Source organism: Ostrinia furnacalis, unplaced genomic scaffold (genome assembly GCF_004193835.3).
Source record: "Ostrinia furnacalis isolate ACB-3 unplaced genomic scaffold, ASM419383v2 OfSCF7615, whole genome shotgun sequence".
NCBI lineage: Eukaryota > Metazoa > Arthropoda > Insecta > Lepidoptera > Crambidae > Ostrinia > Ostrinia furnacalis.
Window position 1 is genome coordinate 284,433 of NW_021137854.1, and position 22,742 is coordinate 307,174.

Below are 22,742 nucleotides of genomic sequence, written 5' to 3' on the forward strand. Positions count from 1 at the left end.
CGTCACAATGTCCGGCTTTTAGGGTAAAATGTCCGGTCAAATGAAGCACAAAGTCCGGCTTTTGAATTTTGGACCTGGCAACCCTATCGCGCGACCTGTCATTGGCCTATGGTATGATGGCGATCTACACGCGTTGGTGTGGTTGAGGCTTCACTCATACCATATTCTCGATGGAGAGTCCTCCTCTTTTTTAGCCACGGCGTTAAGAACCAATCCTGTAGGTAACTATTTATTTATTTATTATTATTCAATCATCTTACAAGCTAACAGAATATATTCCAAAGCGCTTATAAGACTAATTGTACATATAGGTAACTATAGTGAATTTGTGGTTTAGGCGACAAAGCAGTGTACGTTTGGTGACGAAAATTTAGTCAAGTAAGGTACCTTCGACGTTAGATCATTTCCAATATCGGTGTACCAACTGCAATGAAAAAAATTGGTTAAATAAATTTGAAGTAAAAGAAAATAGGTATGTTCAATTGTTCATATGACGTAAACCGTTCATTAGAAGTTTACGTTTTACAATCTTACTATGAAAATTGGTATGACTGTATGTAAAACATTCAGGTTCATCCAGTGTCTAAGTAGCTCAGATGGAAGAACAGTCGCCCGGCAAGCGAAAGGTCATGGGTTCGATTCCCGCCTTAGACATTTCGATTTTGTCAAGTTGTTTATTTAAAATTTAGTACCTATGCAAAACATTATTAACCTATGTTTTTTGATGTAGTAAGATTGCCTGTCGTCTGGTACGGGTTATTTCCACACAAGCTAATTGTATTTAACTTATAAACATTCTAATAATAATATTGTTTGGTGACCAACTGTGTAAACATAAACACCATCACTTCATCGTCCATTTACACAAAATGTTTGACCCGGTATTTGAAAATTCGACTCTAAATAACATTACAATAGCACATAAAAAAATGATGTCATTAAACACAGTAGGTACAGACGGAAGCACATCAAACTATACATTTGTTTTGCAAAAGGACCCCTATTACAAGTGAACAAACACCAGTGTTGAGCTTGACATGCCTGTACATCACATCCAACTCGCGACTAGTGAGGTCACAGATTCGATTCCGTATTCAACATGGCGCCACTCGGAGCCGATCGAATATTTATGCGGTGTGCACGTGTGTACATGTCTTTATATCCTCCGTGTACACCTTTAGAGTAGGCTCACAGCGTTGATTTTTAGTTGGCCGATAGTTGTGCCCGATTTTAATTTGTATGAAGAATCGGCCAAATCGAACCGGCGTAGTGTGCGCACTCCCATAGATGCCCCTACTGATCAACTGCCCGACTAAACTATCGGCCGACGAAAAATCAACGGTGTGCGCCTACTCTTATAATAGAGTGATCACTGCATAACGTTAGGCTGATTTCACATTCATTGTCATTTTCTAGGAAATAAACTCATGAACTTGTTGACTCTTGAATTTGAATTATAATAGTCTTTGTTTATGGCTTCATTTGTATTGTACTGTTGTAATGTATTTGATGATAATAAAATTTTAGTTTTAACCTTTATGAAAAGGGAATATTAATAGGAATTTGCTGAACAAGTGTGTGTTTCTCTAGACTGCATCTCACTTTAAAATTTGTATCACAATTGTATTAATGATTTTAAGTCAAATTGAAATTCAAATAAAAATGCTAAAGTAATTTTGCTACAGGATTTTAAGAACTCTTATATTCGATAATAATTTTTATATTAATCTGGGGGCACGGCAGTGCCCCCACCAAGTCTAGCAAAAAAGCGGCACGGCCGTACCATCCTTTTCTCGAAGCAATTCAGGCCATTTTACTTCATCTTCAGGTAACTTCGTTGTGGATAAAAATAGAAGGCTGAATTTTCATTAGCTATGCAGGCATTGTAAAGACACGGTATACTTAAAATTTCATTCAATTTGAACCAGTAGTTTAAGAATTATAACGGGTCAAAGTTACTTAATTTTGTCACTCACTGACTCACTGACTGACTCACCGATCATCAAAATTCTAAGGCACTTCTAGCAGACCTAGAAGCTTCAAATTTGGAATATAAGTAGTGTTTGGTGTATGAATCAAGGAAAAACTAAAATATTTGGGGGCACGGTAGTGCAACCGCCAAGTCGAGTAAAATTTTTCAATTTCGGTCCAGTTTTCTAGATACATAACTGCTGTCTACAAAATACAAAAAGAAATGAGATAGATCCCATCAAAAACAATACTTGTCAAAAAAACCAAGTCTCGCAACTCAGTTGTTCTACGGTAAAAAGTTGTGAGATCCATGTAATACCAAGTCCAGGCCAGGAAATCTTTAACGTTTTACATAAATATATTGACTTGGCCATCGCATGAAAACACGTGTAAATTAAATTATTTAGTGCGATGGCCAAGTCAATATTATTTATGTAACACGTTAAAGATTTCCTGGCCTGGACTTGGTATTACATGGATCTCACAACTTTTTACCGTAGAACAACTGAGTTGGGAGACTTGGTTTTTTTGACAAGTATTGTTTTTGATGGGATTTATATTACACGCACAATCCTGGGAATCAAAAGGATACGTTATTAGTTTAGGTTTCAAAATGTTAAGAATAAAAACTGCGATACCGATTTTTATTATTCTGCAATTCAGTGCTACCTAATGCCATTTTATTTTTTATAAGTCGTAGATTTTGCGAGATGTATAGAGCGTGTGTTAAGTGTTATTTAAAAACGTCAAAAATCTCAGCAATCTTTAAACTTATTTTTATCTAACTTAAACTATTTTGTGCTTAATAAATAAAACTTTAAACGCATTACCGCAGGGTGTACATTGGAGTATCATAGCGAGGGGCCGGTGGACGCATTGCGGACAGACGGACGAGCGCGGAATTTCAAACACCCACAGTTCGGTGCTAGATTGATTTCTTTATATTGTGAGCTGAGAACATTTCTGGGTCTTTGTAGGTTTTTAGTTAGCTAAATGGTAACTTATCGACCATTAAAGAAAGCTTTTTGTAGTTGTACCTACTCGTATTAGGAGTTTTGCATTTAAGAGTCTCAACTTATAAACCGAGGATAGCACCAGAGACAAAACTATTATATTTAAGTTTTTTATTATAGCTTAAACGAAGAAGATACAACTTGTAATAGGTACATGTATAAACAAGATACCTACGGATAACAATTTGTATTTAAGTAAATCATTCCATGTATTAAATGGTCATAATAAAACTAGACCCCATCGGGACTAGTACTCACAACTATCTACTGTAACTTAAAATGTAAGCAACACAAGTAGTCGACCAAAAGTAAATAATATAGTACCTACCGTGTTTTTAAAAAAAAGGCCCCTTTAGACACTTCGATATAAACGAATCTGCGCAGCATCTAGGTGACCCTTAAAGAAATCTTCACAACAGTTCCCCATTGAAATAGCCGGGACTTGCATAATAAAGTTTATTAATTGAGTTGCCGAGTGGCCGACGAACTCCACGATTCGCGCTAAGATTGTTTTTATTGCAGTAATCAAACTAAAGCATTTCCTCCCAAGACTACACACTGGCTTGAACGAAGACAGTTCAAAATTAATGAGAAAGCTTTTAAAATAATAGCGAAAGCAAATTATACTGCTAAATAAATTAAATTAGGCAAGCAATGGTGCGAATCGCGAAAAACTATAAGAATAAACCATGCATGTCGAATTTACCAACTTTGTAAGTAGGCAATAATGCTTAGTTTGAAATTAATAACATTTTATAAATAAATCACTAATTTAAGTTTTTTAGCTCACAGCGTTAGACGCTCGAAAATTAATCTCAAGTCTTACTAGGTATTTACTTAAGTACTACCTGATTAATTATAAAAAAAAGTGTTTTGTTTTTTCTTATCCTTTTAAAAGGACGAAAATACATAATCTGGATACGTCACGTGAATTTAAAACAAATGCCGCTACATTGTAATTGTACAGATGACAGCACATCAAACTAAACACTGTAGCATCTTAATCTAGTTGTAATAAAGACTATTTTGTTAAAATAAAGAGTCTGATTGCTGTCGATTGTAACTGAATGCGTCGGCGCACTAAGGAGTAAGTATCTTTTAAAGGTGAAATCAGTTTCATCACAAAGTTATCCGACTCAAGGGCCATCTTACTGGATTTTCATCCGACTGCGCCAGAAGGAGGGTTATGTTTTTAATTGTAGTGGTTATTATCGAAGTTTTCCGAGCAACTCAATTGTTTGCCGTTTCGTTAGTTTGTTTTTATTGTGTTTTCAACACTTGAGTTCTCAGAATGAAAATAAGGCTAACAGTTCTGCAAATTGACTTAAAAGTATGGCCGGTTTCTTATAGACTCGAAGTGGCTAACTTTAGCTTGTCACTTTGAAAATACTTGCTGCCCAGAGGGACAATTATTGGGCCTAAAAAGAAAATGTTTTTATAATAAGTTACATTTAGGTAAGTATAACACTACCAAAAATAACCGTCTTTAAATACATTTTGAACTCTAGACGTCATTGGTTAATTTGATACATGTGATTCTTAAATATTTTCAATAAAAACCTAACAAATACGTTAATAATCTATATATAAAACTCAAAGGTGACTGACTGACTGACATAGTGATCTATCAGCCCAAGCCACTGGACGGATTGGGCTGAAATTTGGCATGCAGGTAGATGTTATGACGTAGGCATCCGCTAAGAAAGGATTTTACGAAACTCCATCCCTAAGGGGGTAAAACGGGATACACGCATACGAAGCCGCAGGCGGCCGCTAGTACTTTCATAAAGTTAAATGTTAAGAAAATATAATTAAAAACTGGACTTACTTATATAACTATAACTGCAGTCATCCCCATGTTGCTGAGACTCACCTGCAAACAAAAAATAAAGATAAATATCTCATAACAGAAACATGAATGGACCATTCATAAGATTTTATCAAAAACTTTCATAACAATGACACAATTCATTCACAAGCTCGTGATCGTGACATCATCGCAACAGAAAAGGATATTATTATCTTTAGACAGTAAAATCATTACAACGAAATGTATACTACTTAACATGTGCAACAGTTCATTTGACTTGGACAAAATTAACGATCACAACGAAAAAATATGATGTGGTCGTTATAACAATGGTGGTAAGGTCGAGTTTTGGTCAAAAACAATCGTGACTCTACAGCAACTTTAAATTATCCTATTAAACTCTCACTACTCTACCGTGAGAACACGTGTCTGTACTCATCAAGCGAATGTGAGTCCTATTACATGTGTATACAGTTCCATTTGTATCTGTCACATTCGTAACGGCCGTACATGTCAAAATTCCCGCGCACCCATCACGGCCCATCGTCACGCGGCATTAGATTTGAATCTGGAACTCCTTAAAATGCCGTAATGGCGTCATCCGTGGCTGTTTTAAATTAAAAACAAAGGACTGGCTGTAAACGCACCTTCTTGGATTTCATTTAAAAAGAAAAAATTAAGGTTACCAAATTAACAATGAGGTAATAGCCAGCCAGGCTTTTAAGTAACGCTAACGTTCTACTGAAGTTTGAACGAAGGTTTAATTCCTGTGTATTTTTTTACACCATGGCATGTCATCATTTAATTTGACACGCATCTTTTGTAAAAAGGCCAAAAGATACGCATTACAAAAAAAGTATCACCTAACAAAGCTTTTCCAAAATTGGTCATGACTCGGGCGTTAAAAGTGAAATTTTTAGACGGCGTTCGCATAATGACGTAATTCTATACGTTATGAGTCGCGAGGAATTTAATTTTGGCCCTTTATATTTTTGACCACGGGCCCTCGCGCCCCAGACCCCTCCCATTGGGGAGGGGTACCCACACCAAGAGGTAGAGGTACTTCTTTATCGTGGCCATTGCGGGTATTCGCACGTACGCATATTAGATGGAAGGTCCGTCTTAAAACTCGTAAAAAGGTCAACTAGCGTTGGATAGCGTCTGTAATGGTCCTTCGAATTTTTTTGGCGTACACCAAAGTTTTATCTTATTGCTCATCTCAGGTACGGCGGCTTTTATTGTTACCGGAAAGAAGAATAATGGTTCCGATGAAATAAGGAAAAGGGTTCCGTCCGATTTTAGTGTCAGTAAAAATAAATACGTATGTTTTAAGACAGGTGTAGCTGGAAAGATCTGGAGAGTACTAAATCAATTTCAATACGGTACCCTTAGGCCCAGAACAGACGGTGAAACGCAACTGCAATGAAACTGCAACTGCTAGTTACTTTTGAGTTGCAGCTAAGTTTCTGCCATAGCGTCCGTTGAGAGACCACACATGACGCGACCAGTTTGAAACTTTCAGTTTCAGTTTCATTCATCAGAATCATCAGAAAGTTGCAGTTTCGTTGCAGTTGCGTTTCACCGTCTGTTCTGGGCCTTACACAAAAAAGGTTAAAAATAATTTCAAGTGTTAAAAATCAACCCAATCGAGCCAAACACAAAGTGCACATTCAATTAACCACCATAAAAAGGACAAGACAATTGGTATCACTTCGGATCTCCAATAAAAATCCAATAACGTTGTTCCACGCCCGAAGCACTTAATTATGAATCACGGCGCATCAATATGCCCGTATGCGTACGCGCATCCGTTCACTTTGAGTGGATTCCTTTGCTTTATCTTGACAGCATTAAAAAAAAGTTGCAAAGAATTGAGCTTTTAGAAAGATGACAAGCAAATTAAAACTTCCAAAAATCGCTCAACCAAGTTCAGGGAAGACAAATTTAGTAGTTAAGCAAAATCTGTAGATTAAACAGCGTAAAACAAAAAGTATAAATGATAAAATAAGGTCATAAGAGAGCTTATTGTTTGTGCTAAACAAGTGTGGTGTTTCTGTTTTGTTAATTCTACCTATAGTTAGTTTAATAATTGCCAAGAATGATTTCAACAGTATCGAAAATATAATTTTATCGACTACACTTGACAACGCGGTTTATAGAGTTTCATTGACAACCGGCAAAGATAGAAGCAACTATTTCCAAGATTCAAATTGAATTCAGTAGTGATGGGACATGATCGGTAATTTGCGGGCGCATCGAAACAGCGTGAATCGAACCCCGATGAAATATTCTGAAGCTAGCACGCGAGTGAGCGGTCCGTGCGATTTACTATGTTAACTCGATTAGGGCTGGATCGAATATCCCCCATAATCGATTTCGATGGCTTAGGAAGATGTCTAGCTACAAAATTTGGGTTTAGTGTCCTGAAAGCTTAGAGGGAATTGTCTGCAATCACATCAACAAGTAGTTTGTTAATGATTACTTCATTTTTTAAAATATTATATTAACATATTAAGGCTGAGTTGCACCACCTTATTTTAACCGTGACAATTACAATAACCGGTGCTTTTTGTATGGAGTTTGATGGATTTGTGACGTTTGTCAAAGTTAAAGTAAGATGGTGCAACTCAACCTAAGACATCACATTACGTTAGAGCTGTGTTATGCAAATAGCTACCAATACAAAAATGTTAATTAAGCTCTGTAGATAAAATAATACAGCCAATTTAACCAAAAACAATTCCTGATCAATAGCGTACCGTAATAAGGTCAGAAAACTCGGTCAACGGCTTTTTCATACGGCGTATTCGCATGAAAAATTCACTACACTGCCTGACGATCATAAACCATACACCATGAGAACCTTTAGTACTCCTGGGGGAGGGTGGGGGGAAACGGCGACGGGACTTCCGGCCGCGGCTGCACCGTCTCGAGTTTTCCTAATGACGGGAATATTTCCCGCCTGACGTTTAATTAACTATCAAAAAGGAGAGGGGGGGCGTTGGAAAGCCTCCTCTAATGCGTTGCTGCCAATCGCGCTGCTGGCACGAGTCTTGGCGATATGAGCTTGATGAAATTGGCATGAGGGTTTGATGGAATAGGAATCCATAAACTAAGTATGCTGCTATGGGGCTAAATCATTAATACATAGTGTGCAAAGCTTTAATGACTCTATACACCAACAGCCCGGTGGCTTTATTTCAAAAGAATCATGCCGACGACTTGTACTTTCTATGACTTTTGTCAACGCGATTCATGACGGTGGGTCGGCGGTGTGGACTGCTTTAGATAAGCTCTTTAATATTATGGATTGCTTAAAAAGTGGTTGTGTTATAGAGATCAAAATACGCACTATACACAATAAAAGTGAAATGTTTAAAATGAAGCTTCGTTATTACCAAGTAGTTTAAAAACATGACCTTCCTTCTTCTGGCGCAGTCGGGTAAAAAGAGCGCTATTCGAGTTTAAGACACAAAAAGAATTAGCGCCGAGACAAATTCAAAACAAATTACGTTTCTCCCGTTGCAGCCGTCTGCGTTTCCATTGAATTTCACTCAAGGTCAATTAGACGTTGTTCTAATAGAATTTTCTAGGAATGGTGTTTAAGTAAAACACCGCAAGTCAATTTCACGGTGTTTCCTCGCAAAACCGACCGTTTTCTTTTATTATTCCGATCGCTCCGCTCGATGCGCACGATTGGTCCAGCGCCCGAGCTAATGGGTGTCGCTTACTGACTTCAACACGGATTTGTATAAATATACAAAGTTTTACAAGAATATTTTATTATTGTAGTTTAACGACTATGCAAAGTTTACTAAAAAATATTTCGTGATTATTTATTTGCTTGATAATGGCGAAGGAAATAAGATTAGGATTTAAAAAAATATATTACTAGAGCCAATTAGAACGGATAATAATTATTGTTATTTGTGTTATTTATTTGATACTAAAAATGTGTTCTGATCATTAATTTACAATACGAATAATATATAACAATCTTCTAGTAAATAATAGGGCCGTGAGATTTCAGAATTTTCTGTCCCATAGGTCAACTATCTTATTTTATCTCTGTACGACGAGTATGATGAGGGAGGTCACTGGGGGTGGCACGTGCATGGCTTTATTGACTCTTTGAATTGGATTAAATAGTTTGCAAATAACCCTTTCGATATACGATTGTAAAAAAGCGATTAATACAAGTACCTCTTACATCGGTAAATCAATTATTTGATTTAAATCTCACAATTGGTGAGCGATGCCCTTTATGTTTGCATCTTAATATCTTATTACACTCGGAACAAATCTTTGTGGTTGAGGATGCAATTGTTTCCGCTGTGGTTTGGTAATAATTCTATTTTGTCTATAAAATACTGTGAAAGTAAAAGTTTTTATCACAATGTAATTTCAAGTACAGCTTAAAAAATATCCACATTATAAATCCATGATGTATTTAATTATCTAAGAACTTAACCAGATTTATGATTATAAATTCAACAAAAAGCATAAGTGACGCTCAGATTTTTGTTAGCGAAAAAACTAGAGCTGAAATTCCAAAAACGAGCGAAAGCTCGTTTGCATGCTAATCGGAATGAACTATATTCGGCTCTACCGCAAAAAACGTAGACTTACTAAGTTCGTATTTCTGCTTACAAATATTCAAATATTTATAGAAAAATTAACTAAAACAAAATAAAAGATTAATAGGTATATAAAAATACTAAAAGTGTTGCTCTTAGGGCTTTTACATGTCTCTTAATTCTTATTGTTTCATTGTTGTGATTCTTCAATTTGCCTACATAGATTTCGAAAACCTCATATAGGTAGCAGGAAGGCGCTGGATACAGGTTAGCAATCGGTCAATATGGACATCATTGGTGGAGGCCATTGGCAGCAGTGGACGCCTTTGGTTGAAATAATCATGTCATGATCATGATTTATTTGAATCAATGACGCAATGTATCCTATATGTATATGTGACCCTACTCCTCGAATATTATACTGTGCCCAAGCTCAGCTGTTCCACCGCCATTTTGGCTGAATGGACGAGTGGGATCGAGAGCTTGCTAATGGGTAATTTCATAGCCAGACTAAATTGGTTGATTAGTTTTAGAACGGCTATGGGCGAATTTTTATAAGCGTTGAGGTTTGAAAGTGATTCTAATTGAACTTAGTTTGAGTTATACTTAAAAAGAGAATGAAATTGGGTTCTTTCGACATTAACTTTTTTCATTTGTTCCATGTAGGTATTTCAGGTTTTCAGCATTATTGTCTACTAGCTTACCGCCCGCGACATCGCGCGCGTGTAAATTTTGTCTGTGACAGAAAAACGTTTTCGCGCGCGTCCCTGTTTCAAAAACCGGGATAAAAACTATCCTATGTCCTTTCCCGGGACTCAAACTATCTCTGTGCCAAAAATCAAAATCGGTTCTGTCGGTTAGCCGTGAAAGCGACACAGACAGACAGACAGAGTTACTTTCGCATTTATAATATTAGTACGAGTATAGATTATTCAACACGTCATGACTAATGCCATCAAAGATCACTAAGGCAGAGTTGCATAACCTTATCTTTAACCGTAACAACAACTTTAACTGATGTTTTGTACGGATTTTGACAGTTTTTTGACGTTTGTTAAACTTAAAGTAAGATGAACTCAGCCTTAGGGAGTTTTAACTGATTTTCTCTTTGAGTTTTGAAGACTAAAATGAAAGATTATTTTAAATTTATTTACTCAAGGCGAGGCCTAAATGTAACATGCTTTATTGGTAACTAGCTTTCCTCCCGCGGCTTCGCCCGCGTGGAATTTTGTCTGTCACAGAAAAACTTTATCGCGCGCGTCCCTGTTTCAAAAACCGGGATAAAAACTATCCTATGTTCTTTCCCGGGACTCAAACTATCTCTATGCCAAATTTCATCAAAATCGGTTGCGAGGTTTAAGCGGGAAAGCGTAACAGACAGACAGACAGACAGAGTTACTTTCGCATTTATAATAGTTGGGATTCAAAGAAAAAGCAATTATCAGCCTTTAGGCTCTTAGAAACATTTATTTTTAGCCGAGTAACTCTACCAAGAACGCGTTAACATCTTCAACAGTCTATTACTAATTGAACAACGCGTATTTGTGTTAATCTTAATGTGAACGCTTAATTTAATTAGCGAATCGTCTGAGTGATTAATTGATATTTGACGTGTTAGCTAACGTTCTGGCCTTGATTAAAATGTCGGTTTAATTCTGGATTTTCTAGGAACATTGAAGATATGAATTTCTAAATATTAGTTGCTGACGTCAAAATTATTTGCACAGTGTACTTGAAAACCAATGTTGTCACAATTTTCTGAATATTGGGGTGATGGTAGAGCCGTTAAAACGATAAATTAAAAGAGAATTCAAAACTCATACGGGTACGATTTTAACTTGACCCCAACCTTGCTGAAACTGCATTTAACGTCTCAATAACTAGCACCCTATCACTTAAAAAGCATATGCCATATACCAATTGCTACACATCTAAATTCAAAGACTTGGCTATCAACGAAATGAGTCCTCCACTTCCACTCTCACACTTCGTGATACAGTCGAAAATAGCTCAACTCATTCGCCGGGTGCGTGTGGATTTTGCGATGTAGTTTTTTCACAATGTTACACCGATGTTGTAATAGTCTTTGCGTAGTTGTATCAAGGTTGGTTTTAGAGGGGCACGTGCGAAGTTTCAACGTTGCCTCGAATGTAACTTACGTACGGTTGCCTTCACAAAAATAACGAGCCGTCCCGTCGAGACGGCTATAGTAATCACGCCATGAATGGGTCCCGTACACTATATTATGTAAAAGATCTTTTCAGTCCTTCAAAGGGATTCCGAAGCGTTTCTGGACGGTTAATTACACGACGAAGTGTTGAGTTTATCCTGACAAATTTTGTGTTCGACGTTAAAGAACGTCTTACCACTTCTGGAGTGAAGTTAACATTCTAACTCAAAATCGAAGTGACGATTACATGCGAAGTTAACTTCGACGTTGTACGATCTCGTTTTGTCTCGTGTTTTTCGACCACGTAAAATTTTATTACAAATATGTTTGACTTTGACAAACTTTTGACATCCAAAGTTATGTCTGAACAAACTTCAAGTGGATTTAAGACACTATTTAAATTAAAGAAGTAACGGCTAAATGTATGTAATAATAAACAAATAAAATAAAAGTAATAAATGTAACGTAACGTTTGAAGGGAATGTTTCAAAGTTGAGGATCATTTCAAATACATATTAATAAAAATGTTGTTCGAGCAGTAAGAATAAAGTAATAAATCATCCAAATAAAAAGTTGCTTATTTCCACTGCTCTATTCAAATCAAATTGCAACATTCAACTCAGTTGGCACACATTGCAGGCCGAAATATCCACGTGTCACAGAGATCAGATTACATCCGCGAGTTTCACGTTAGTTCCAAAGAAACCTTAAGTTATCTCAAACTGTTGAAACGTCGCAGTAGTTTCTAGTTGAATAAATAACATCAGTCATAGTCGGTCTGCATTGCGACGCTCGTTCCGCCAACAAAGAGCGTGTGGATACATTAGGACTACAGCGTGTCGCTTGGCTAGATACTGACAGTGGTGGCCAGGGAAACGGCGGTTGATGCGCTTGAGTTGGCGCTAAAGTAGCCATAATTCATTCGCCGAGATATTTTCGCGTTAAGTGACACAAATGAGCTCCTTTAAAAACATGATTTAAAAAGTGACACTAACAAGCAACTCCTTCATAAATATGATTTAAAATTTCAAAATATCGACTGCCTTAGCTGGGATTTGAATTCCCGACCATTTGTGACCACTGAGATAAAGAGACATTCATCATCATCATCATTTCAGCCATAGGACTACTGAACATAGATAGGCCTTCTCCAATGATTTCCACAAAGACCGGTTGGTAGAGGCCTGCATCCAGCCCAGCGCCTTGCTGCTACCTTTATGGAGACGTTGGTAATAGTGTATTTCAAGTTAGCTAGTACATTTTCATAAAGGCAGCAGGAAGGAAGGCCTTATGTTCAGCATTAGACGTCCTATGGGTGAAACCAAACTGAGGTGGAATTGTGTAAAGCAATCGTTATCATTTGACAGTTCAAACGTACGATTATTCTGTCAAACGCTTTGTTTAACTGACTTTATCGTACGTTATAAACTTTCAAATGATTACGATTGCTTTACACAATTCCACCTCAGATGATTATAGATTTTTATGGTAATAGTATTGAATATGACTAACTTATCACAACATGTTTTAACATTACATTATAACTTACATATCTATTTATGTATTTAATACAGCCCTATTCTCACTCAGTAGTCCGAGATTTCACAATCCGCCACCTTTACGGCCTAATTTGGATATATTGGGCTGACAACACACCTCGGAGCGGGCTGACCGTTCGATTTATGCCCTGCGAGCGGAATAGCCTACTGACCGCCGTGAATGGCCCGCCATTGTGTCTCGTGGACAATAAAATTAACGATGAACCTGACCAGCTATTATTCAATATCAAATGGAATACGGCAGGAGTTTGTAGGTTGAATATCCGGCGTAATTAATAAATGTACTGATAGGTTTGATTGAGCCTTTAAATAAATAGATAGCAAGGAAAAAAACAGCATACAGAATGTGAAAGAATCTGATCCAGAAGGGGTGTTTCTGGTGTGACTTACTCGATGGCAACAAAATGTAAGTCTCAGCAAAAGGCCGCACTAAGCTATGCCGGTTGCAGACCAAGAGCTAAGCTAAGTTAGTTTCGTTTAGCTCGCATAGCTGACGCAGTTTCCCATAGAATTGGCATAGTTTTCAGTCTACACACTACCATGGGAAATTGCGTCAGATAAGCGAGCTAAACGAAATTAACTTAGCTTAGCTCTTGGTCTGCAACCGGTATAAGTGCCCCCTTCCAGATCGGACAGATTTTTTATTAATCCACAACGAGGAAGTTCTTGGCCTGTTCTCACCTGATGGTAAGTGATGATCAGGCCGAAGGTGGAAGCGAGCTTCACCTGGAATCCTCAACAACGGAGGAATTGGCTATCTTACTTCTTAAATACTGTATAATACTAGGTTAACAGTATTTTATCAACAAGATGCCCAAATTTATGTAGGTGGAGTAAACATTTTTATAAACTCGTTTTATTGACACAACACTGTACCAAGGACGTTGTAATTTACTTCGAACATCGACCTTAACATTTGTCATTCACGTTTTTGTCTCCACAAACTAACTCTGAACAATGTAAACAAAACCGTACAAAATTATTTGTCAGTTTGTTAGCAAACTTGTAGATTTTGTTTTCGGGCTAAGGTTTGTTTTACGTAAATTATTAGTTCGCTAGGGATTACTGAGTTGGCGGATAAGCGGACAAACGTTGAGGCGGTTTAAAATCCATTTTAATATTCTTCTAGCTCTTATATTCGTGACAGTGTATGAATAAAATATTTAAAGGATGATGGGCACAAATGTATGGAAAGTGGTACCCGCTTCAATAGCCATAACCAATATATATTTTAAAAGGCCTTTAGATGTAGGAAAATGTCTGCTATGGGGCCAGTTCTAATTCACGTTTTGAAAGCAGTAATTCCACTAAGTTATAAATGAAAGTATAACACAATCATCCATGTATACGAGTATGTATTATGACTACAATCTATTAATATAACTATAAGAAGCATTGAAAAGGAAAGGATTATACCTACGATGAACTACCCAAGCTATTAGCCCTTTATTCGCTTTCATCATCATCATCATGATCATTTTAGCCATAGGACGTCCAGTTGAACATAGGCCTCCCCCAATGATTTCCACAATGGCCGGTTGGTGGCGGCCTGCATCCAGCGCCTTCCCGCTACCTTTATGAGGTCGTCGGTCCATCTTGTGGGTGGACTTATTGGGTCTTGTGGGTTTATTCGCTTTAGCAACCCACAATAAAATAAACCCTTAAGAAGTAATAAAACTTTAAAGGGGGTAGTACTTCTTTAAATAAAAATATTTATTTCACAATTATCCCCATCAATAATAATTATAGAGTTAAGGAAGGATGCTGGAACAGTAAACCCTTCCTGCCTCGCATAACCTAAGTACCATACGATGGACACGTATGATATTTCTTCTTCTTCTTCCTCGGTCCCTCACTGATGAGGATCGCCACCACAGATAGTGTTCCTCCACAGACTGCGGTCATAAGCTGTGTGGACCGCACGATGCAAACTTCCGCCCACCGTCTTCCTCACCGCGTCCGACCATCTCGTCGGTGCCCTGCCCCGAGCGCGTCCCCCTTCACACTGTATGATACTTAGGTTACACAAAAAGTATCTTTATCTTCGAACGCAACCAGATCTGAGGCTGGTGGCTATAGTAAATGTTGTTCGTCTTGGCAAGACCTTTCAAATGACACTACAAACATAACTATTGAAGCCGGGTACCATTCTGCAAAAAAGTATGTATATCTTCGTACACAACCAGATCTGAGGCTGGTGGTCATAGTAAAAGTTGTTCATCTTGGTAAGACCATTCAAACGATACTAGACACATATCTATTGGAGCCGGGTACCATTTTGCCCATTGTCCTTTTATTCCTCCATTTGTTTCACTAATGCTGAGTTGCATCTTACTTTAAATACAAATAGAGAAACTTTATAGACACAGTAAGTACATAATATAATAAGCAACAATAATACACAAGAACAAAACAATTACTGAGCCACTCGCCATGCTCGTAAGGGCATGTCAAGAAGCTGGTTTTCCTTAGCCATCAAAAATCGGCCAAACTCCATACAAAAATTCCAGTTAAAGTTATTGTTAAAGTAAGATGGTGCATTAGGTACCATGGTTAGCATTGAATAAAATAGTGGTTAGTAAACAAATACCCGACTGTTACTTGTAAAAATTTTCATTTCGTTCCACAAAGAAACAGTACTTCGTCATCTAAATTCGAAAACTGCTAACAAACTGCCGTGCTGCTAACCTTATTACTAACATAAACCGGCGAACTAACTTTTATAACAATAATAAATCCCCGGTTAGTTCCCAGTTATTTCTGGACGTATCCAGAAAAATTCCAGCCCCCATGCACTTGGTATTGGCATTATTTCTTTCAAATTAGGACCATAAAATTTTTATCGGTCGTAAATAAATAAAATATGCGATGGTGCTTTGTGAATACACCTTTGTGGTGAACGTTGTGGATGCAGCTTTATGTCTTGAAAGTTTCAATTTAATGTGTTCTTGATAACAAATAACGCGATACCGAAACAATACAAGTTGTAAAGTTGTCCCATAATTTTAATTTATTGGAAAACATACTTCCGAATAAGTTAAGAATCAGTTGAGAATTTTATGGTGTTCCATTTCATATGCAAATATTATGCGTCTTTTAATTCAAGGTTCTCTCGTTTTAAGTATTCTGATGTCTATTCAACAGGTGCGAGTTTAAACTTTAGTTTTAACTCTGATGATTAATTTAATAATTTTGTATGAGTTAAAAGTCACTGGTTGAATACAAAATTGGAAACGGGGGGGTTTTAGAGGTAGAACATGCATTGTGTATTTGATCAGTTATATTCTAGCTATATCCATAGCTAGATAGGCGGAAATCAAACTTTTGATTTCGAAGAATACCTGATTCAAATAACCAAATGAAATGTAAAAGGTCACAAATCCAATCAAGTGACGAGCACACTCGCGTAAACGCCGACAAATTGCTTAATTCTCCTACAAGACTCGCAAACGATCGACAAACATCGATTGTAAGCCCGCAAATGAAGACGACTGAATAATTCAAGGCTGTTAGAACAGACATTACACTCATTACAGTAGATTTCAAATGGGCATCATTATATTATCACATAGACATTTTATTCCAAAAGGTCAGCACTTAAAAGCATAATTAATGAGAGGATCTTTATACGGAAAACTGTTTGTTTTAGAATTAAAAGCGAGGAAAATCAACTTTTAATTTTATGCACAATAAGGCCTGCCTTATTAATACCTGTATTTGGCCACAATCACCTGGTGTTAAGTGGGATGCAGTCTAGGATGGTACATATCTGCCTTGTAAGAGCCTATTCACTCTCGCCTTGAAAAGGCCCGGATTATAGTCTTCGGGAAAGACAGCAGCAGGCAGCGAATTCCAGTTGTAAGTAAGAATGTGAACATTAAGTTTTAATACTTGGAAATAGGTAATGTTACACAAACAAAACAAAGCATTATCATTCCAAATGAATGCCTTCATGACTGTCGCCCTTCGCCCTTCGCCCTACCTCGAAGTTCGCACATTAAGGCTTGCAATAAACTTAATGCGTGCCTTCAGGCTACGAACCTATGAAACCGCCCTACAGTATCTAAGGCAAAAATATTCGCGCTACGGACTACAGACTACGCGCCGTAGCCGTAGGCGATTGCTACGGAGGCATCGGCAGCCGTAGCAAGATTTCATACTACGATAAGTTGTGTAAGTTTTGACATACTCGTAGCTATGTAATATTTGTTTTCAATTGAAAAAAATGCGTAGGTAAACGACTTTTTAAAACAAATCTTGAACTTTTAAAATATTTTAGCTACAAAACAGTTTACCTGAAATTCCCAAACCAATAAATGATATTAAAATCTAACCGAATAAACAAGGTCAGTTCACACTATCTTTAAACGAATCCCACCAAAGGTGCCATAAGTATGGATGTATATAAAATGCATCTGGTGCCAGCCAAAAATTATCCTTATTACCGGGAACTAGAGTGCACTTGAGTATCGAAATGTATAGTGATGTGCCGGCTTCGAGTACATTCCTTTCCCGGGGGAAGCAGAGATGGACCGAAATCGGCTTTTGGGTCGAGTGAAATTGAAAATTGGGGTTCCTTTGAAGTCGGGCTTGAAACTGCTTTTTAATGTATTAATTTTCAGTATAAATTGTGAGCTGTGGAATTGCGTAAGTGCGTGAATGGAAAACTACTTGTAAAAGGTGTAGCTAATTGTATTTGTGTCGTCATTTTCACACGGTGTAATTCTAAAATTCGAGGATTACACAAAAACCATTTTATTATTCAGGACGAGTCATTGTTTTAAAAAATAATGTTTCCAATTAGCATCAAGGAGTATACCTCTAATATTGAACTTAACTAATCATTAATCACAATCAACAATATTCACTACTCAGTAACTAATAAACAAACTACACTTACTTCACAACGATCCATTTAAAACGAAACCACAGAGCCAACTAACCGAACACTAGTGGCAAGACATCGCTAACAATCCCGCAACTCGGACTCCGGGATTCCTAGTGCGAAACAAATGAACGAAGCAGACCGAATTCGCATTCCCCGCGTTTCGATATGACGTCGGACTCCGGTTCCGTAAGGGATCAGGAGCTAATAGCGGGCGCGGGCGTTAGCCTGCATTGCGGAACGCTGCCGTTAAATGTTGCTTCAAAACTGAAGGTAAAACACTTACAGCTGAAGAATATAAAAGCTAAAATTTCATCTTGGAACGTGTAGGTATACCCAAAAGTAGAATTTTATATACCTTTTTTGATATAGTTACAGCTGCCAAACTGAATGTTTCGAGTATTAAAATGTAATGCCAGCTGTCGTAGCGGGTTCAAATCTCGCATGGGGAAAAATATGATTACTATAAATATGAGAATTATACTCAAAAATTATGAATGTTACAAGTATAGAGTGTTAAAAGCGTTCAATTAAAGAGTGAAACACTTTAAGGCTGGGTTGCATCATCTTAGTTTAACTTTTACTAAGGTCAAAAATACGTTAAACTCCTTCCAAAAAACACCGGTTATCGTTCTAGTCACTGTTAAAGTTAGGTGTTGCAGCTCAGCCTAAGGAAACAAAACAATTGAGCATCAGAAATATTTGGGTAGTTCTTTATTGCAAACATTTTGTGCTCACCTACATTTGCGAAAAATATATCAGTAGGCGGTGTAAACTCGAAGTGGAATTATAAATTGCTTTTAGCATCAGCCAGGGCCATAGCTCAAATAGCCCTTGGCCGTTTGTCCAGGACAAATCGGCCACTTAAGAGCGTTTACGCGAAGCGCGGCGTTTCAAGGGGCATCATTGGAAATAATTCGCGCGCGGCGTTTTTTAATAGTTTTCAAATGTTTATAGCAAAACAATAACAATGAATTAAATATCGTTTCAAAGTAAATATTTTAAAGAAGATGTTGTTTTATTATATTAAGCTATTTTTATGTTGAATAAAGGAAGAATATTGGTGAAAAAATCACTTTGATTTTTGGGTATTTCACGTTCTTTTAATTTGTGATTTTTTATTGTAAAATGCTTAAATCTAAAAAAAATTCTCAGATAACTATTTGTCCAAGGATCTATGCTATAGGATATAAATGTTTGTTAAATCGTTTTCACAGTATTTTTAAACTGACGCTAAAGTGGAAATTTACAAAACCTGTGTGCACTTATCTTGATAGAATTCTTAAATACTAAACTAATCGCAATATTTTCTCAATTAACTATTTAGACGACGAAATTGCCTAACTATTTATGCCTATAACATATTTGTAGTATTACTGGTTAATGATTGTAACGAGTTGAAAAAGTACTGTTTTTGCGCCAAACGGCGTAAACGCTCTTAATCACCCCGTATGAGTGATGGTGACCATCATTTAAGGGACATGTTTTTGTGTTGACCCGCCTGCTTTAATTGGCGGAGTTATAGCTTTTGACCCCAGGCAAGGCCTAAATATGGGATTGGGATACTAAAAAGCTATGTTTTATTTAAGAACAGAGCTAATGTACGTCAACGTTCAGTAAAGAAAATCATGTCTTCATTATTAATGAAGTCTATCTATAGTTTTCTGAATGTCGTTGAAACGACATAAAATGGCAACATTATAATTTCCACACACTGCAAAGTTGGGAGCATATCTAAATTTTTCCCTAGTTGCGTCAACAAAGAATATAATAAAGAAACAATAGCACAATTAATTTAAGAATAACTTAGCCCAAACAGTACAGCCTAGCCTTAATCAAGTTTGAATCGTAGTTCAAGGACATAGAGTTCAATCCACTAACAATACTATGTTTCATGCAGCGTTGCCAGACGTCCCGATTTTGGCGGGACGTCCCGATTTTTAAATCAAATTTAAATGTCCCGCGCGGGACAGGCTCGGTCCCGCTTTTCGGAGAGAGACACTCACTTCACCAGACTATTGTTTGAAACGCCATATTATTCTAAAGAATAATTTTTTTGTTTCGATTTTTGTTTTTTTTTTGTTTTTTTATTCTAAAGACGAATTTAACGATAGAGTAAATCTGATTCAAAATATTATTTTTTTGTTAAAATAGGTACATTTTCTATGGCTACTTTTGCTATCTATTGTCACGTAAACGTAATTTTAAGCCAAATAAAAAAAAATATTTGAAAACCTTTGATTATATACGTTTTTTTACTATGTCCCGCTTCTGACGGAAGAATCCCGCTATTTTCACTCAAAAAGGACCAAAGTCCCGACTTGGCGAAAAAAAAAAACTGGCAACGCTGGTTTCATGATACGTTGATCTACTACGGTTGTACATGGCAAGGCACGTTAGGTTGTAAAGTGTGGTTAACCTTAAAGGACGGCAAGAAATTGTAGCTATAAAGATAAAACCACCACGTTAATTGAACTAACTCGGTTCTTTAGCGGTGTTATTAAATATTCATCGCGATAATAATGCTCGTGTATCCATAAACGGCATAATTTTCTTTCAACTTACAATTTTATTTGTACGGAATGTGATATATGATTTTTAATGCGGCAATACCACTGTCATTATCGCTAGCATTATTTGCAATTAGTTGTGATATTTTATTTTCCAAAAAGTAAAATCAATTGATCATTACTAGCTATGTCGACCGATTGAATGAATAAATTGTAATATTGAGTAGCAAATATTTACAAAAATAACATCTTAACTATCACACTTTTGTCAAATTCAAATTCAAACATTATGATCATATTCAAACATTTTTACAGAGACATTTATTTTGCTCTCTACGAGATTCAAACCCACAAAAGCTGACGTTGAAGTTCAGCATATAGTTCGACACAGACAGCCATATGTAAATAAGTATTTTATTATTCAAAAATTATTTTACTTATGTAAGGCATAAGCATTAAATTACCTGAACAAGCGATGTAATAAACTCTTAAAGCCAGTCAATGAGCGTAATTTAACCTTTAACGGCTTCTAGAAGAATCACAAGTCGAACAAAAGGGTGTTTCCAAATCACCGAGCGCGTTATCTACAGGGTGCACGGGATATTTTAATTGGTTTATAAATAACTGCCCTAACCCTTTCGGTCTCCCTTGTCCGCTCATGAGAAATTATGACCTTAGGGTACCCATGGATTATCTAACAGAGGTATATTAAATGGGGAAAATCTTGGAAACAATGCGTGGTTTGCGGCTACACGATGCCCGGAAGTAATTAAAATTTCTATTAAGAAAACCATTGTTTGGGAAATCGGGATACGCGTGTAGAAGCTTTAATTATTCCTTAATACATCTCGCAGGTTTCAACGTGAATTATTATTTCATTTCTGCAAAAAGGTGTAATATTAAAAGTATCGAATCCAAGGCAAACATTGGGATTCTCCCGCGCAATTTAAAAGAGGGTGGAACCATCAAATTTAAAGGAAAAAATCCCCTGCCGAAGGATAATAAACGGTGATTTATTTCAAAGTCCACAAAGAGACACCCTCAGTTCTTGGTAAATGTAATATTCTACAGTATTCGAATATACCAGCTATTCGTAACATTTCCAATAAGGACTGTTATTTTATATGAAAATTATGCATATTACGTTCGTGCTCGGTAAATATTGCAATTCACCTACAAAAACATTATGTTAATGAACGTACTCAACCATGCTCAAAGTCGAATCCTAAGCCAATATAGCCTAAAGCTTCATTTCGTCTAAGATATCTATGACGTGTTTCAAGGAATTATGAAATTTATTACAAAGCCGTAAGAGCAAAAATGGGATGCGAGATTAAGATACGGAACATTTACTCTGTAGTTTATAGTATTGAACTGTCATGAGATGATTGAAACGTTTGTTGTTTTAGTGTGTACTTTACGTCTGTGAATATAAGGGTGAAATTGTAGACTCTTATGTGTAGTTTCCTGTCCATTGTACCAAATATTTTTAACTGCATCGTTTACTTTGTATCATTACATCATGCCTCTTATAGTTAGCGTAATAGCAGTGTAGTGCGTAGGTTATTGTTAAGATCTTTAGAGGATAAGCGAAATTGCTTGGTAATTTATAAAGATCGTTTGGTTACTTGTTACAACACAGATTTAGATAATAACCTTATAAACCTTTTGAATTTGATGTTAAAATATAGATAAAAATACGTAAGTATTTTACAGTTACATTCAGATCAACAATATTAGTATTCTGAGTTTATCTAGTAAACTCAGTACAAAATTTAATTAAAAAACCCAAAATTACAATGACTAGTTTGTAATTATTAAGCTATTAGCCCCCTTTCGACAAAGTTTGATATATGGACTCTTCAAAGGGATACGAGCATGTTCCAACCCCCGACAAGCAACATTCTTTATTACAGCTGTCGTCACAATAAATATACTAGTACGCTTCAAATAGCAACCTATTGGTATAGATTTTGGCACCCCATTTTAATAGCTCTAGACATTGATTAATGGTACAGAAGCAGGGGATCGAATTATTGTATATCTAGGCGATTCCCCTATCTTTTCTTCTCATTAAAACGAGCATCGACGTCTTTTTTCAAGTTTCCCTCTGACGCGCCTTTTGTCACCTAATGGTGTTTTTGATGCGTATTAGATACTTATTAATGACATATAAATGACTGAGAAGACGAAGCGAACACTGAAGAGTGGGTTTTTATTATAATTGATGAATAAAATGAAGTTGTG

The 22,742-nt window shown here is 36.7% G+C and overlaps 1 protein-coding gene across 1 annotated transcript in view; it reads right to left on the bottom strand.

Moving 5' to 3' along the window:
• The window catches only part of LOC114365720 (uncharacterized), an 84,039-nt gene that overhangs the window by 25,668 nt on the left and 35,629 nt on the right, over positions 1-22,742 (bottom strand). The window contains exon 2 of the mRNA XM_028322357.1: positions 4,813-4,857. Within this exon, the coding sequence (XP_028178158.1) occupies positions 4,813-4,857 (45 nt within the window). The remainder of the gene's footprint in view (positions 1-4,812; positions 4,858-22,742) is intronic.